Source organism: Cryptosporidium muris, genomic scaffold, assembly GCF_000006515.1.
Source record: "Cryptosporidium muris RN66 scf_1106632373441 genomic scaffold, whole genome shotgun sequence".
Taxonomy (NCBI): Eukaryota; Apicomplexa; class Conoidasida; order Eucoccidiorida; family Cryptosporidiidae; genus Cryptosporidium; species Cryptosporidium muris.
The window spans coordinates 74,258-90,998 of record NW_002196582.1 but is presented as its reverse complement, the minus strand read 5'-3'; the positions used below and the strand labels follow the sequence as shown (position 1 = coordinate 90,998).

Below are 16,741 nucleotides of genomic sequence, written 5' to 3'. Positions count from 1 at the left end.
ACATATTTAATATGATAACTGATCAATAAAATAAATAAAGTTAATATAACGTGTAACTGTTAATTTGTGCAACTAATCTATTCTGCCCAGGCACTACTCTCTGGGCCAAGTTCCTGTACAAATTCTTCTGATTGCTCTGAACTAGGATTATGATCAAGGTATTGATAGCCCTCATCAGAATCATCAGCAGAATTTGCATTTCTAGTAGCTAACCATGTAATAAGAGAAGCAATACCAACACCTAGTACAGCTAGAGGAGTTCCAATAGCTGCTGCCAAATTCAATTTACCTGGAGATGGGGGAGATTTTGAATATTCCTTTGTTTTATTATAGCAATCAATTGGTTCAGTACAATTTCGGATTTCTACTTTATTAGGACAAATATGTGAATGGTTATTTGTAATATTTACAGATCTTTCTCTGGACTGGATTCCTGTACAATTACATATAGTCCATTTACTCCAGGCTCCGATCTCACAATTATCTGAACAAGGTTGTCCTGTTGTGCAGTTTTGTGATTGTAACATTTCAGTACCATTACATAATATCGTGATTTTTTTCCATTCACTAGGGGTCCCTGGAGGCTTGTAATTCCAAATACCAATTTTTGATTTATCAAAGGTCCTAGTCCTGTAGGATTCACCAGGACCACATATCTCACTACAAGAGCTCCAAGATGACCATGTAGTCATAATACCATTACATAAAGCTTTAATACTTGGTTGACCAGAACAATCATTTTCATTACATGTGATAGTTTGTGTATCCTCAGGACAATGATTCCCAGTTACATTTCTATGCCTAGTTGAATGTCCACCATTGCAGGATGTAGAGCAAGGAGACCAGCTAGACCATTCTCCAACTTTACATTCTGTCTTAATAGTACAGGGAATTTCTTCATTACAAACTTCAACACTTTTTAAAGTGGGACAAGTACTCATGTTACTATTTGCAGGAAGTTTTATAACTTTTCTTGTACGTATTCTGGACCCACCTCCACAAGAAGATGAGCAAGGTGACCAATCTGACCAACTAGATGTCAAACATTCAGTACAGTAGTTTATATTACTTGGATCTTCTGAGCATACTCTATATTGCGTCTGATCTTCACATTTTAAAGAATTTAAATAAATATTAGAACTTTGAATACTTCTAGATCGTGTTTGATGTTCAGAATTACTACAACGATTGGAACAAGTACTCCAATGTGACCAATCATTGTATTTACAATGACTACTTGGACACTCACTACCTACCGTATTTGGATAGCCGGAAATCCAACCAGGTGATGGAATTTGACACCCAAAAGCATAACGATGAACATAACAAATTCCAAAATCAATAGTATCTATATTTGGAATTGGAGAAGTAGAATTAAATGCCCAAGCAACACATAAAGGATCTCCTTGACATTGTCTAAGACATGAGAACCAATTCTGTTGCATGCTCCGCAAGACATTTGGTGAAAAAGAAAATTCTGATTCCATTTGGCAGCCCCATCCCAAAATTGCAATTCCATATTGGGGGCAAGTTGGGGGGCATTCTTGATTAGTATTACAGTTGGCAAATTCTGTAAGATGTGGGCAATAATCAGAATCAAATATTGGATGTGAAGTTACATAGCGACTCCTCACCCTATTTCCTACACAATTTATAGAACAAGGAGACCACTCAGACCACTCAGAAACTTTGCAAGTTGTACTACATTCCCCCACTATTATTGCAGGGTTATGTGCTGTAATATAGCCCTGACTACTTTCTGCACAAGATGTATCTCCATCTTTTATAAGGCATTGATTAGTATTTGAATCATAAGTAAATTGTTGACAAAGACCCAATATAGTATAGCGGCTATAATAGCATTGATTAGAACAAAGTTGCCAACTACTTTTATTAACTGTATATGCTGTATTAAGACCTGAACACCAAGATCCACGTTGATCTATATTATACTGAGGGCAATTAAGACCATCCAATCCTGGGACATTAAAAAATTTTGATTGTGGCACAAATACAGTAATGATAGTATTACCATCAATTTCGACATTATAAGTGTTTGTAGTATATGGTGGGGGGAGTGAACTAAAGACATGTCTGAAGCTTGATACAAAGCTAAAGACTACCAATGAAAATAAAAAGCGCATACCTCACGCCTTTCAATAAACCCAAATTCTAAATTCAAATCTCTAACAGATGTATCAACCTTAAGTCTAATAATTGTTAAATTTGCACTCTAGTCACACATCCACAAAGAATATCTTTTAAAATCCATGTTGCAGGACGTCTGATATCCCCAAAATATCTTATTAGCGCCTTGTGTTATGGGGCTCCTATAAATATAAATTAAAGCATGTTCTGAAACTTAAAATCTAGGTTGTACCTTACTTCAAAAAAACTTGACTAGCTCAATTTTAGCTGGAGACATATTACTAATATCTATGAAGGCTCATAGTTTGCTCCTAACAATATTTCTTGGGGTTCTCTTATTTTGTCATAGCTTCTCAGAAGCTAGCTGTCCATGGTATAACAAGATAATTAAAGGTCTTTTCTGCTGGAAGGCAAATGGATTACTTTGGTGGAAAGCAAATAGCTGGCAGGAGTGTAGAGCTAGGTGTGTAAGTGGCATATATACTATAGTTATTCCTTGTGAACACTGGACATGGGATAGTAATGGAGGGATGTGCACCCTCCAAAATGGTGATACCCACTGCATTGAAGATGCATATGGGGTAGTTGCAGGTGATAATAGTGTTTCACCTACTGGCTCCTGTTCTACTACATGTACCGTGGGGGAATGGAGTTCTTGGTCCAGTACTTGCATTCCCAATGTTTATGGTGGTATTACTTATAGAAATCGTTCTATAATTCAACACCCTTTGTACCCATTAGAACAATGTCCACATTTATACGAACTTGTGAATTGTAGCCCTTCAAATTGGGGTGGTTTGTCGCCAGATTCCTTATCTTCTGAAAATAGTGCTCTACCTTATGTAGAATCAGGAGCAGTGGCTCAAAACGCCATTAATGCTAATTTTCCTAATTCAGCTTGTCCCATGTTTGATATTGGCCTTTTAGGTTGGGGATGTAGCTTTGATCAGAATAAAGACTTTGGAAATACTGTAGTTACATTAGCTTATAGTTGGTTAGAATGTTTAAATTCCTGTAAATTAAGTGATTGTTCATATTTCAGCTCCCAAACAAATGATAATGGAACATCTACCTGTTATCTAGTATATGGTGATGTTGGTTGCTATTTCCATGCTCTTGGATGGGTTAGTGGCTCTACAAATACCCTTATGTCAGATTCTAATAATATGAATAACTACGAAGAATGTAGTATAAATTGTGTCTTAGGACAATGGACACCATGGTCTGGATGCAACAATGCATTATGTGAGCAAGGTCGAGGCTATAGCCATAGAACACGTCAAATACTGACTTTACCGCGTGGTAGTGGGGCACCATGTGGCCCTACAATTGAGACTAAAGAGTGCAGCTCAAATATATTTACATGCAATACCCAGAATTGCATTGTTGGGGAATGGGGGAGTTGGTCTCCTTGTACTAGTTATGCTGGAGGAACACAAATTAGGAATAGAGCTATTCAAGTACCACCTAATATTGGAGGAAAAATATGTCAATCAATATTCCAACTATCAAGTGATAATTGTAACTCTGAATCTCAAAATCAATGTGGTGAGAGTCAATGGTCCGAATGGAGTATTTGTTCAAAAACTTGTGGATCAGGGATTCAAAAGAGGACACGAACAAATGCTCCAATATCTTGCCCCCCAGTCCAGTATACATCTTGTAACACCCAAGAGTGTGAGGAGCTACCAATTTATGATCCATATAATAGCCATAGGGTTTTCCCACAATTTAGCCCAAGTCAAATTAATGCTCAATTCAATAGGATCTGCCTAATTAGTGAATATATAAATACAGATGAAGAACTTTCAATTCTCTACAACTTATATAACTAGACAATTTGATATCTAGTTTGAAGTATTGATAACTTACCTATATATTGGAATAGGATATCCTACTATTTCCTTCAATTTTATTAATTTAAACTGTTATAACTTTTGAAATTTAATAGTAGTTTATAGATTTTAACTCTTCCCTGAAATTTTATTATTAGTATTTGTACTTAAATTTAGTCAACAAGACTTTAGTATGTTTCAGCTATTAACTTAACCATCTTTATTATTCTACCTTAATACAATAATTAGATATTCCTATATATAATCCTATCAAATTTTTTTTACAAATAATATATCCCATTCTCATAACCGTTAGTTTATATTAAATAAGTAAAGTTCTATTTTTAACAAAGTAGGGAAACTCAATTTGACGAAAATATAGAAGCTAAAAAGCTAATTAGTACAAGATTTCGAATTAAAATATCAGAACTACTTAGAAACTAGATAATTAGTCACATATAATATTACAAAGTGATATTAAGTATCTTTAACCAGAAATTCATGGTATTTCATTAATTCATGTCTTTTATTTTTTTAAATTTTATTAAATTTACTAAATTAAAGATACCATATAAATTGTGTATTTTATATTATTTTGCTCTTACAATTATGTTTAAATTATTTCTTTAGAATTTAAGAAAAATATAAGAATTCAGCAAAAAAAGTACTAGCTTCATTGATTTAGTAAATTTGATGTCCCTTGACAAAATTATAATATGAGATAGCTTTGTAAATTAAAATAAAAGAGAAAAATTGAAGCTATATAATTTAGTAATTCTCAGGTACTTGTCGAGAGTGAAGTCCCAACAGTTTAACTATAATATTATCTAGTAGTTGGAGTAGATTGAGCAGAATCTACAAAGGTTGAAGTAGATGATTTTGGGGTATAATCATAATCATTCATCTTTATATTTCTATCAGCTTCAGAGTAACTCTTAATATCCTCATTGATTTGTTTATCCTGCTTATGTTCATCTTCAAAAGCTCTTCCAACTGCCTCTAGTAAAAGTTCCTCTGGCCTCTTTTGATTTGGAATACGATCACTCATACCCTTTGAAGGGCTTAAAGGAGGAGGAGTAGGCAAAATTATCCCTTTCCTGCGTGCATCTAAATACTTTATAGCTTTTTCACGGGCCCTATTGAAACCCAACTTACGGCTACTAAATGTTTTTGATTTACGAACTCCATTTTCTACAAAAAATGCCAACCACGCCTCCATACGACTATTCCAACTTACTCCTTTATAACCTGACTTGAATTGTGGATCAGCCAATTGCCATCGATTTTTCTTTTCACAAGTAACATTTTGACCCTTTTTAAGTATTGCACGAGATGTTTTATTACGCAAGTTTATACCGCCATATACTTTTTGGTTTTGAAAAGAGTCTGCTGAAGCTGACATATTACTAGAATAGCCTGTTTCAGAAGTTCCAGTGCGCTCTACTTCAAAAGTGTCATAATCATGTCCAGAGTTTGGCGCTCTGAAACAATTTTGTGAGTTATCTTCAGTTAGACCAAAGTAGAATAAGGGAGTTGGGGTAATAGGCACGAAATTCACATGTTCATTAACTCCATGACTAGCAAAAAAAGGATTGTTTTGAGGTAGTCCAGTAGTATATGGAGGAGGAGTACTTACACATACAGCTACAAGATTAATTAAATTCTGATTTTGAGGTAATAAAAGTGGATGCCCAAAGTAAGGGAATGTATTTGGCACTGTGTTCAATACATTATTAATTCCATGTAGATCTGCAGTATCTAAAGGCCTTGAAGATGTTGGTGAAACGGCCTTCTGGACATCATGAACTAACTCTTCCTCATCAATATCCAAAAAATCGAATGTCTCATCATCTTCTCTATCTTTTTTGACAGGTAGAACTAAGGCGCACGTGCTCTTTACATTATCGCCCATATTACATGGCTACTGCAAAAAAAAAAACACAAGTTCTTCAATTTTTTTTATTAATATTTCTAGCTTCCTTGTATCGGTTACACCCTGTATACACCCCTTTCTAGGGTGCACCTTTGCATGTGTGCATGCAAAAAGTAAGGAATTTACAATCAGAGATATGGCAATATAGAGCCACTAAAGTACAAAGGAACAGACATAATTGTACATATTAAATTACATAAGCATAGTATTACATATTATCTTAGGTTACAGCTGATAATATATCGTATCTTATACTAAAAATTGACACTAGCTACCTTGTGCCAAGGGAGTGAGACATCTATAGATGGAGTTCATAAGATCTCCTAAGTCTACAGAATATGACAATACAAACAAAATTCATGAACTTGAAGCTCTAGAACATGTATTATAGTCAAAAATGCCAATATTAGGGGAAGAGAGGGGGGAAGGGGAAGTAGATTTCAAGATTTCCCTCAAAATCTAAAAATTGAAATAACTGCCAATAGTACCAATTAGAAATAACAAATAGTGAAGATTCAAACCAAAAATCAGTAGATATTAGAGTCAAATAAAGATATATCTCAGTTTTATCGCTGAGAGTCTCAACATTACTAGAGTATTTATATTTCACTAGCTACACTCAATTAAGCTTTTGATTTTTATTTAAATTATATAACATGTGCTAAGATCAAATGATTTAGGTAATCATTAGAACCAACAATTTGACAATTTAGATAAGTCCATTATCCAAGATATTTAAAATAGTAGTATCTAAAATTTGATATAAATAGAAAATAGTCTCACTAGTATCAATTATTTTAAACTTTTATGTTGATTCGCTAATTAATTCCAAATAACCAAAATCATGTCTTCCTCTCTTAAAAGTACAAAATGGTAGCAGAATACATTTTTATTTATTATTCCTATTATTAGTTTTATAACTTCATTAAATGCCCTATCAAGGCTTGAAATTAATGTAATATATAGGATAAAGCCCTAAGGGGGATCCTTCACTTTCCAAACCCCAGATGGAGTACAAAGAGATCTATAAATTCAGAGACTGTTTGTCTATAAAACCTCAATAATACAAAAACTTAGTTCGATATCCAAAGATCTCTCTAATAGGAATCTTAGATTTGAAATATTTGCTCTTATTGATCTAAACGTACCAAAATTTCACGGCCATCAACTTCCCTATCATTCAGTTTCTCAACGGCTAATTGAGCATGAGATAGATCCTTAAAGACAACAGTGGCAATACCTCTAGAACGTCCATCATCAAAGTAGAATACTTCACAAGAATCTAAAGGTCCAATTTCACTAAATACTTTTGCAAGATCATCTCTAGTAGTTTTCCATGCTAGATTAGTCACAAAAACTTGTCGACCTCTATGTTCATCCTTAAGTGGTGGACGTGGAGCATGTGTCCTAGTTCGTGAACTATGCCCTCTATTGTGACCCCATTTACCAGACTTCCTGCCAAAGCGATTCGTCTCCTCTTCACGATCCTCACGTACAAAGATTAGGCGATCTAGTATTGTGGAATTATTTAACTCAGCAATAGCCCTTTGAGCCTCCTCAGGGGCGGAGTACTCCACCACTCCACAACCACGAGATCTCCCAACTTCATCCTCAAAAACATCAGCCCTAACTACACTACCAGCTTGCCGCATGTGATCCTTCAAATCATGCCATTTTGCTTTCCATGGAAGATTACCAACATAAACCCTACACGTCTTGTTTGAGGCCATCACTAGTAATGAAAAAATTAACTTCAACAAAAAATACTAAAGTATTATAATTATCTTATTGCGTCTTTTATGACCAGACTCCTTTACTGGAGGGACAATATTAAAAATATATATAATAATATAGTATTGCACTATATATTATATTCCCAAATATATTGCCCTCTATATATTTGGAGTGGTCCCTCACGTTACCCGCTTAAGTAGTATAAGGTAGAGCGGCGGGAGTGTGGGTGTGGTAGTAACACAGTAAGATGTGAGAAAAAAGGTTCACCTTTATTCACAAAAATACCCAATATAGAAAGTTCAAGTCATATATTCCTCAAAATTATGCCCAACTAAAGAGCTAACTTTAAAGGATCTATATTCCAACCCCTTATTGGCTATTTAGTACTTATATTTCAGATGAAACTAAAGTAAAAACTATCATAAGCACTTCAAATATGCCTTCCTAGGGCATTGAAGGTCTGTAACCTTAATTCACTTGCAATTTAGTTCCCTAAATTTAAGATCACATTCTATCACAAAAGTATAAAGAAGAAAAACGGAAGTAAAGGACAGAAAAGAAAGGGGAGGAAGGAACTACATCTTTCTTAAACTTGTTATTAAAAAAGTGCGGTACCTACGGCGTCTCAGTTATAACTTTGTTATTGGTCATATCCCGCCTGACATATTAAGTCCCTTTGAAATAATAAATATCTGTGGTATGTAATCAGCATATAGAAATAATGCGGGGATTCTTCAAAATAAGCTAAAGTAATATAAACTTAAAAATTACTCTTCACACAGTAGGTATTCGTATATATTATTAGGTAGGTAGTGTATCTTAATTGTGAATAGTTAATTTTGATTGATTTCAAGGGTATATGCAGAACGATACTGGAAAGCTAAGAAGTGAGGGATTATCTCTAAGAAGTTGGATAAACGTTGCCCTATACTACTATAATATAAATGAGTATTCAATATGTTTATCTATTTTACAAGATTCAATTGTATACTTTAGATTACTGGAGGAAATTAATGAGGATTTGGGCTTGAGTATTGATGATGCAATATCAGCAATAGGAACTCTGTGCATTTTGGAGCTAAACATGGCAATTGATTGTTTCGACACAAATTATAGAGCTTCTGAAAACTTTGTAAGACAATGTGAGGAACGACTTAAACGGTTTTCTTTAGTCATTTCTAATGTAGATGAATATTCAAATAGTAGTATTATTAAATGTAAGATCCACAGGTACTGGGGGTACTTTTACCTTTTTAAAAGTGCAATTTTAAAGGAACCTGATTTGCAATATAAACATGAGATTTTAGACAAGGCCGAAGTAGAATTCACAAGAGCTCTAGATGGTCAATTCAGTGATATTCAAAGCATTGTTGGTTTGGCTAATGTTTTACTTTACAAAAAAATGTACCTGCACTCTTTACGTCTATTTTCAATTGTTTTATTATTACTGGGTAGTGAGAAATGCCCAAATAATATTAGGATTGGGATAGCATATTGCTATTTAAAATTGAATCAGATACCGAAGTCACTAGACTGTTGCCGTCGTGCCTTGTACATTAACTTATATAAAAGTAATCGAAATATTACCTTATGTTCAATATTTAATTCAGATTGTGAATTAAATATGGAAATTTTTACAGATGAACTTATATCGAGTAAATGTATTGATGAGATTCAAGAAATTGTAGATATTTTATTATGCCTACTCAATTGTAATTTGGAATATAAGGAACGATCAAATATTATGCAACTAATAATGAGATTAAACCCAAATTGTCCTGCAGCTTCTTTGTTTTACTGTGATTCTAGTTTTTATATACATGGCACTAATTCTAATAAGAATTCTAATAATGTGGATTGTGACAAATTATTACTTAGACTTTCTAGAAGAAGCACAAATAGTGCCAGTGTTGTCCTTGCCAAATATCAAATAGCTAAAAGAAGTCATCAAAGTGGTGATATTCGTTCTGCTCATTCACAATATATTTATATTGTTGAGAATTTGTATGATAGTGAATATGAAACAAATCCTCTCATTATTTTAGCTAGTATATTGGGAGTTATACAGACATCATGTGAACTTCAACAATGGGATACTGCATCTCAATATATACAGAAATCTTTTGATATATTTAAAATACACAAAGGATCTTTAGATTCCTTAAAAAAGAGTAATGTACCTATTTGTTTTTTGTATGACTTTATAGTAATTTTGGTTTGTCTTGTAATAACTAGTATTGAAGATTCCAATATTATCCCCAGATCTGTTTCTCTTCTAACTCAAATAACAGCTGAGGAAAGACTGATTATTTGCCTACAATATCTCTTCTATATCTTAGATTTTATTGCAAAAGATAAGAATGAATATCCTAATCAAGAATATTTAAATGTGGATAATGGAGAGAATAAACTAGATGATAATATAGTTTCAAAGGATAATATAGATAGTCATATAAATAATTCAAACAGAAATAAACGAGATATAGGGAAGTCAGATGGTATTATGAGTTATTTATTACTTCATAAAGTTTGTACAGCACTTTTATTAAGAGGTAGAAAGACTTTAAGGAAGGATGATTTTAAATCTAAATCTATTGAATGGCTTATTAAGGATTTTACAGATTATTCAACAGAAGTTGATCCAATCCCTATTCTGTTAATTTCAATAGCATGTTTAAAGAAGATTACTCAAATTGCAGAATATGACAATCATGAAAATTGCACTGTTTGCATAACTCATAATAAATCTACTGATTCTGATGTAACCTCTAATACCCTAAAGGAGAACTCATTTATAGTATTAAATTTATTTCCAGATCAAAAGTGTAAATGTCTAATATTTAATAATTTGGCTGCATATTATAATAATTTAGGGATTTGTATATTGGAGGCTGCAACTTGTATGGCTATTGAACATTCCAATACTCCAAATTTAACTTTTTTATTAGAGGATTCTATGAGAAATTTAGAGAAGGCTTTGAAATTATCTGAAACTTCAGATTCTAAAGAGTGGATTTCAATAATTATTAGATTTAATATTGCTTTGTGTTTTGAATACAGTGGACGTTATGGAAATGCAAATGATGAATATAAGAAATTAACAAATGAATTTCCTTGGTTTACTGCAGCATGGCTTAGAAGAGCTTCCTTAGCTTTAGAAAGATGTGATTTTCAAGCTGCTGCTCAATATTGCGAACTCAGTTTAAATGTAAAGAAACCAGATTTGCAAAATTCAAATCTTGTATGGCTTAGTGGTACTGGATATAATCCAGATGGATCAAATTTATTTCTAGCATATATCTACAGTCGCCAGACAAAAATGGATAAAAGCTTTAGTGCACTAAGCAAAGTTGTAAAATCAAAACTTAGTCAATATTCAAATATTGGTAAAGTTTGGTTAGGTTATGCACTTTACAATAAAGCAAAGACCCAAGCATTAACAACTTATACAGGAGATTTTAATATTTATAATTCATCATGTATTCAATCTAGACTCATTTTAGGAGAAGTTTTAAAATCTGAAACTTGTAATTTTATTGCTAGCAATAACATCTTAATTCAGGTAGCAGAAAGTGGACTTATTGAACCAGCTTTAAATACTTGGAGACATATGATCGATGTGTCCAATGCTCTGCAAGGAAGTGCTCCATTAATGCAATATATTGCTCTAGCTAATTTGGGAATATTATATTCTGCAATGTTAACTGTGTCCGTTCAAAGATATCCCCCACCTTTGCAACATCATTTAACTTTAAATTCAATAGTTGAAGATCATGGAATTGAAGTTAAAGGGAGTATTTTGGGGTCTCATCCTCACTTTCCAGAACAACAGAGACTTTTTAAAAGTGCAATTAAATATATTCAACAAGCTCAAACATTTGACCCTTGTGAAAAGAAACTTCATCTTTCAATGATACGTTGCTGTTTTGATATAAATTTATGGAATGATGCAAGAAGACTATTAGAACTTGCAATTGTTAGATGGCCTTGTGATTTACGCTTTAGAATCGGCCTTTCATACTGTTTAGAACGTCTTGTTTATTCTGAAATGGGAGATATGGAACGTGCAAAACATCCTGGTAGAGTTAAGTACTGGATGATACTTTGTGAAGTTGTTGGTAGCTTTTATCATTGGATGTCTATATTAAAAGAAACATTCCCCATAGTAGATATGAAGTTTATTGAACAAGTTAAAAATAATGTTTTAGGTATTGGATCTTTACAAAAATATACCCCTGGATCAAACAAATTTAATTCCAACTCTAATGTTTCAGCTTCAAATCAGGAAAATACTATGAATATCAAATACAAATTAGGTGCAATTCCACTTGAAGGAATTGATGTATTACCTTCAATAGAACATTCAATTAAACAAGAATTAGTTATGAGTAGAAAATTATATTCACGATTTGAGGAATTGCTTCCAATAGTTGAACAGGTTTATGAAAAAGAACAAAGAGATGTTGAAGAACTTATTATTAAAAGTGAAGATTTTAAGAAAAAACAAGAAGAAGAAAATAAAAGAAAGGAACAAGAAAAACTAGCTGAATTCGAGAGAACAAAAGCCTTATCTGAAGCTCTTGAGAAAGAAGCTGCTAGTATTGCTGCTAGTCTAGCTGATAAGGCATTAGAAAATGTTGAAAAAGTTAGAAAAGATAGAAAAGATAGCGATGACATTCATGATTATAGTATGGATGATGTTAGTGAAGTTGAATCATATAAAGATAGTGAAAAAAGTCAAATTGAAGATCATACTATTAAACATAGTGGTAAGAGAAATCGGAAACAAAAGAAGTATGATCAAAATAATATTCAAGAACAATTGAACTTAGAAGTATCTAAAGATGAAAAAGTTAAAAGTAAAGATAAAAACAAAAATAAAAGACATAATAAAAGGGAACAAAAAAAACTTTTAAGACTTCAAAGATTGCAAGAACAAAGTGAAGTCTTACAGAAGAAACTTACAGAATATCCTGATAATGATGTTATACATAAACACGATACTCACCAGGAAGAACCTGTCTCCGAAAATCTAAATAGATTAAAAAAACGTCGCGTGGAATCAGAAGATGAAGCCACAGATTAGATATACTCCTAACCATATTATTATTAAGTGATTTGAAAACAAACAATATCTAAATTAGTCTATTTTTACTTTTTTCTAAGATTTTCATGTAAATAGACAAAATATTAAATCCATCCTTTTTAATAATGCTGCATTTCCTCCTCTAAATCTTGTGTGGGATCAAGCGCTGAAGATATTCATCACTATTTCTTAAACTTTATACTCTCTAATATATAATTCCTTCTAATTCTGTATTATTATGGTTATCTTTATATATCTTGTAACCTTATTCTTTTTATTTTATACTGCTGAGGTGTGTTGAAAGTCATATTATCTATAAAATCATCCTAATGTTTATTATACTTGTAGTGTACTAATATTACAGATTTTAACTCTGTAAATCAAACCTATAATTGTATTATAAATGAAGGACATATTTGCATTGATTCCACATATGTAAAATTAAACCAAGGTTTGAATCCTGGAAGTTACCTCATTCTAAGCTGTCCAATCAATTTTGTTGGAGAACAAAACCTAAATCCACTTATACAAATACAAGGATATACTCAAGATAATGTAACAGGTGTTATTTATAATATCAATACAAATTATGCAAGTATCCTAGATTTACATTGGTCTCTAACTTATTCCACTGGTTTATATCCTGATAACCTTGTATTTGGACTAGGAGACATTATACATTTTGCTATAGGCCTTGATACTAATACTTATTTATCTGTAAGTTTTTATTAAAATATTATATATTACATTATAATCATATTTTCTAATTATTATCTTTAGATTGTTGTAAATTCTCAATTTGTTGTTAAATTACCCTTTAAACAAACACAATCTCTTGTTGCATTCAAAGTAAGTCAAATTTATTAAAAAAAAAGATAAGAACGTATTAATATATATTATTTGTAATGTTATTTTAAATAGGTTACGAAAATTGAATTCTGTACTTGGAGATATGAGACGACTTTAACTATACCAAACACTAAAACAATGATTGCAGATATACTTACTGAGACAACTCAATCCATAGGGAATCATACTGATCATATTATTCATCAATATCAAGACACACATAATCATCTAGGAGACCTAAATATGAATAAAACCCAAACAAATAACACTACTGATATTAATTCTAAATTTATTAAATTAAAACAACTTAAAAAAGCAGTAGATATTGAGTATTCTGGAAAAGTAGATCAGAATTCTAATTAATATAAACAAATATTATTTAATCCATTGTAATATTTATTAAATTAAATATTTTGGATATCTCTATTATTTCTTAAAATCTTTATTCTATTAATATATAAATATTTAGATTTTCTTAATATCCAATATTAATATAAAATACATGTAACATTAAATCCTATAGTGATCCACTTAAAATTCTTTATTTATACCTGCATATATCTAAGTATTTAAATATTATATTATTACTGAGATGTATTCTTATTTGTGTATATCTGTTAAAATTATTCCTTGTAACTTTATATTCAGTAATTAAGAGGAGTACCGGGCTAGATGCACAATGTGCACCCTTGATGCAAGTCTTGAGTGTCGAGTATTAAAGATTTACATTATATTAATACTGAAAAATAAAAACTCAAAATTCTTAATAATTGCTGGATATTAAAAAAAATGAAAATATCAATCATATCACTTTTTTTGTTATATATAATATTACAATCATTCGTCAAATCTCAAAGTTTATTGAATTCAATAGCTACTTGTAAGTTTCATTTATAAACTAAATTATATTAAAGTATTATAAAAAATTTAATTTAATATTAACTTTTAAAGATTATTTAGGGAGTAAATCTACTAGAATATTATTTTTAGATGAAGATAAAGCTATAGAAGATTGTCTAAGAAAATTTCTTGGGTTAAAAAATAGTATTAAAGAAAAAACAACAAATCCAACAAGAAGAAATCCTCCACCACCTGATTATATGACAATTTCTGTAAGTTAAAATAATGTTTGTAGAAAAATTATTAAATAAAATAATCTTCATTTTTTTTTAAAATATCAGTATATTTATAAAGATAGAAACTTCACAGCTTTATCAGGACCTTCAATGCTTGATTCTGAAGTATCTAAATGTAATGGAATATTTTATCGTGAAATATCTGTAACAAAAAGTATATTGCCAACTATATATCCACATTTAACCATACAATTTATTGGTCAAGTTGAAAATTATAAAATGTCAAAATTTGGTTTTACATGCTCAGATTCTTTATCATATGTAATTGTTGATTGTAGTGCAGAAACTGTGTATATATCAATAATATTACCAGGAGTATCAAATAATGATAAATCAGAAATTCATTTTATAAATTTACCTTCCGGTTTAAAATGTGGTAATCCATCAGCAGAATCATGGATTGAAACAAGAATATATTTTAAAGAGAAATCTTCAGATAATTATTTATTTATTAATGGTATAGGACAATTTACATCAATTTGGGAATATTCAACAGATTTAAATGAAGAAAGTTCAAGTTTTGAATTCCCAAATCCATGTCCATCACGTGAAGTGATATTTTTTACAAGTGGATTTAAAAATATACAAACTCAAATAATACCAAGTAACTTATTTAATAAAAAATTTTCTACACCAAATAGTAATTTATTATTACCATTTAGAACAGCTTCCTCATATGTTATATATGGTAAACAAAAAAAAGATATTGAGAGATTTTCAACATCTATTAAAATTCCTAATTATGCAGATCAGATTTTAGAATATGAGGCTTTACCAGAAGATTATGAGAATCAAGAAATTTCATCATCAATTTCTGGAAAACCAATATTTATTCATATTAGTTTACTTCCATTTACTGAACAATTATCAATATCTGTAAATAATAAAGCTCAGAATATACATCAAGATTCGGTCATGGTATGGAATAATATGGTAGAATCAAAAGATATAGATAATGATATAGATCTAAACACTATAAAAATTAAAGGAGCCCCTGAATTGTATCTTAGTGGTATATATAGCGTAAATTTAACTTCATTAGATCCTGATAGTCCAATTTATACAACATATACAAATGGTTTTTGTGCATTTCCTGGAGCTCAATTAGTTGAACCATTTTATCAAATTGTAGATAATGTATATGGTGTTGATGATTGTAATGTATTATGTCAAGAAGATCCACATTGTTGGCTTTGGTCATATAATACTGAATCTAGACAATGTTCATTTCATATGAATGCTCTTCCATTTGAATACTTGAGTGCACCAAGTGTAGTATCTGGACCAAGATTTTGTCAATGTAATTATGAAATACCAAATAAATTATTTGATTTATTAAATAATGAAGATAATAATAACAATATAAATAAATTTAATCAGACAATGATAAATTGGAATAATATTATAGATAATAATAATACAAAGAATTCGGAATTATTTGAATGTCAATATCCATTTTTTGGATTTGCTATAACAAGTGGTGAAACATTACTTAATACAACAGCACCTTCACCACAAATTTGTCTACAACAAGTATTAGTTGATCATGGTGGAATTGCAACACATTGGATATATGATTCACTTACACAAAGGTGTGAAAGTACAATTGGTGGTTATCCAAGACCACAAAAATTTGGACCTCCCATTCATTCTTCTAATATTAATACTGATTACAATACAAATTTATCTCAAGTAGCAAATTCATTTTTATTGGGTGGTATTGTTCCAAAAATGTCAATTTTATCTACATCTTCAAATACTCGTATGCTACAAAGTTCATATTTTACAATGTTACCAAATAGTAATCCAAACATAAATTTAGATAAAAGTAATAAAAATCATAATTATATAAATTATTTACCTAATTTTAAACCTATTCCTGATGTTGGTTCATATAATCAAGACACAATTACAACCTCTCCAAAAATTAAAACTACTTCAACAACAACTACTACTACAACTACAACTACTACACCTTCAACAACTACTACAACTACTACAACTACTACTACTACACCTT

General features: G+C 31.0%; 7 protein-coding genes across 7 annotated transcripts, besides 15 other annotated features; 4 read left to right on the top strand and 3 right to left on the bottom strand.

The window, feature by feature from the left end:
* Nucleotides 1-77: 77 nt before the first annotated feature.
* CMU_020100 (thrombospondin type 1 domain-containing protein) lies at nucleotides 78-2,144 on the bottom strand (the record flags this gene model as incomplete). The annotated part of the gene is made up of 1 exon (XM_002142580.1): nucleotides 78-2,144. The coding sequence occupies one exon, from the start codon at nucleotides 2,142-2,144 to the stop codon at nucleotides 78-80; it is 2,067 nt and encodes a 688-aa protein (XP_002142616.1).
* Nucleotides 2,145-2,438: 294 nt separating this feature from the next.
* Nucleotides 2,439-3,983, top strand: CMU_020090 (thrombospondin type 1 domain-containing protein; the record flags this gene model as incomplete). Its single annotated transcript, XM_002142579.1, has 1 exon — nucleotides 2,439-3,983. The coding sequence occupies one exon, from the start codon at nucleotides 2,439-2,441 to the stop codon at nucleotides 3,981-3,983; it is 1,545 nt and encodes a 514-aa protein (XP_002142615.1).
* Nucleotides 3,984-4,507: 524 nt separating this feature from the next.
* Nucleotides 4,508-4,546: a sequence feature (AT_rich).
* Nucleotides 4,547-4,806: 260 nt separating this feature from the next.
* On the bottom strand, nucleotides 4,807-5,895 carry CMU_020080 (AP2 domain-containing protein; the record flags this gene model as incomplete). The annotated part of the gene is made up of 1 exon (XM_002142578.1): nucleotides 4,807-5,895. One exon carries the CDS (start codon nucleotides 5,893-5,895, stop codon nucleotides 4,807-4,809), a length of 1,089 nt encoding a protein of 362 aa, XP_002142614.1.
* Nucleotides 5,896-6,550: 655 nt separating this feature from the next.
* Nucleotides 6,551-6,571: a sequence feature (AT_rich).
* Nucleotides 6,572-7,046: 475 nt separating this feature from the next.
* On the bottom strand, nucleotides 7,047-7,646 carry CMU_020070 (RNA recognition domain-containing protein; the record flags this gene model as incomplete). Its single annotated transcript, XM_002142577.1, has 1 exon — nucleotides 7,047-7,646. One exon carries the CDS (start codon nucleotides 7,644-7,646, stop codon nucleotides 7,047-7,049), a length of 600 nt encoding a protein of 199 aa, XP_002142613.1.
* A 96-nt stretch (nucleotides 7,647-7,742) lies between these two features.
* Nucleotides 7,743-7,769: a sequence feature (AT_rich).
* Nucleotides 7,770-8,509: 740 nt separating this feature from the next.
* Nucleotides 8,510-12,736, top strand: CMU_020060 (uncharacterized protein; the record flags this gene model as incomplete). Its single annotated transcript, XM_002142576.1, has 1 exon — nucleotides 8,510-12,736. The coding sequence occupies one exon, from the start codon at nucleotides 8,510-8,512 to the stop codon at nucleotides 12,734-12,736; it is 4,227 nt and encodes a 1,408-aa protein (XP_002142612.1).
* Nucleotides 12,146-12,189: a microsatellite.
* Nucleotides 12,505-12,533: a microsatellite.
* Nucleotides 12,737-12,974: 238 nt separating the features above from the next.
* CMU_020050 (uncharacterized protein) lies at nucleotides 12,975-13,948 on the top strand (the record flags this gene model as incomplete). The annotated part of the gene is made up of 4 exons (XM_002142575.1): nucleotides 12,975-13,028; nucleotides 13,085-13,453; nucleotides 13,517-13,585; nucleotides 13,658-13,948. 4 exons carry the CDS (start codon nucleotides 12,975-12,977, stop codon nucleotides 13,946-13,948), a joined length of 783 nt encoding a protein of 260 aa, XP_002142611.1.
* Nucleotides 13,459-13,510: a sequence feature (AT_rich).
* Nucleotides 13,621-13,656: a sequence feature (AT_rich).
* Nucleotides 13,860-13,888: a sequence feature (AT_rich).
* Nucleotides 13,942-14,086: a sequence feature (AT_rich).
* A 65-nt stretch (nucleotides 14,087-14,151) lies between these two features.
* Nucleotides 14,152-14,172: a sequence feature (AT_rich).
* A 202-nt stretch (nucleotides 14,173-14,374) lies between these two features.
* On the top strand, nucleotides 14,375-16,741 carry CMU_020040 (PAN domain-containing protein; the record flags this gene model as incomplete). Its single annotated transcript, XM_002142574.1, has 3 exons — nucleotides 14,375-14,465; nucleotides 14,546-14,697; nucleotides 14,767-16,741. Coding segments are annotated over 3 exons (2,218 nt in total), but the record flags the coding sequence as incomplete, so codon positions are not given.
* Nucleotides 14,475-14,544: a sequence feature (AT_rich).
* Nucleotides 14,721-14,778: a sequence feature (AT_rich).
* Nucleotides 16,060-16,141: a microsatellite.
* Nucleotides 16,534-16,581: a sequence feature (AT_rich).
* Nucleotides 16,654-16,736: a microsatellite.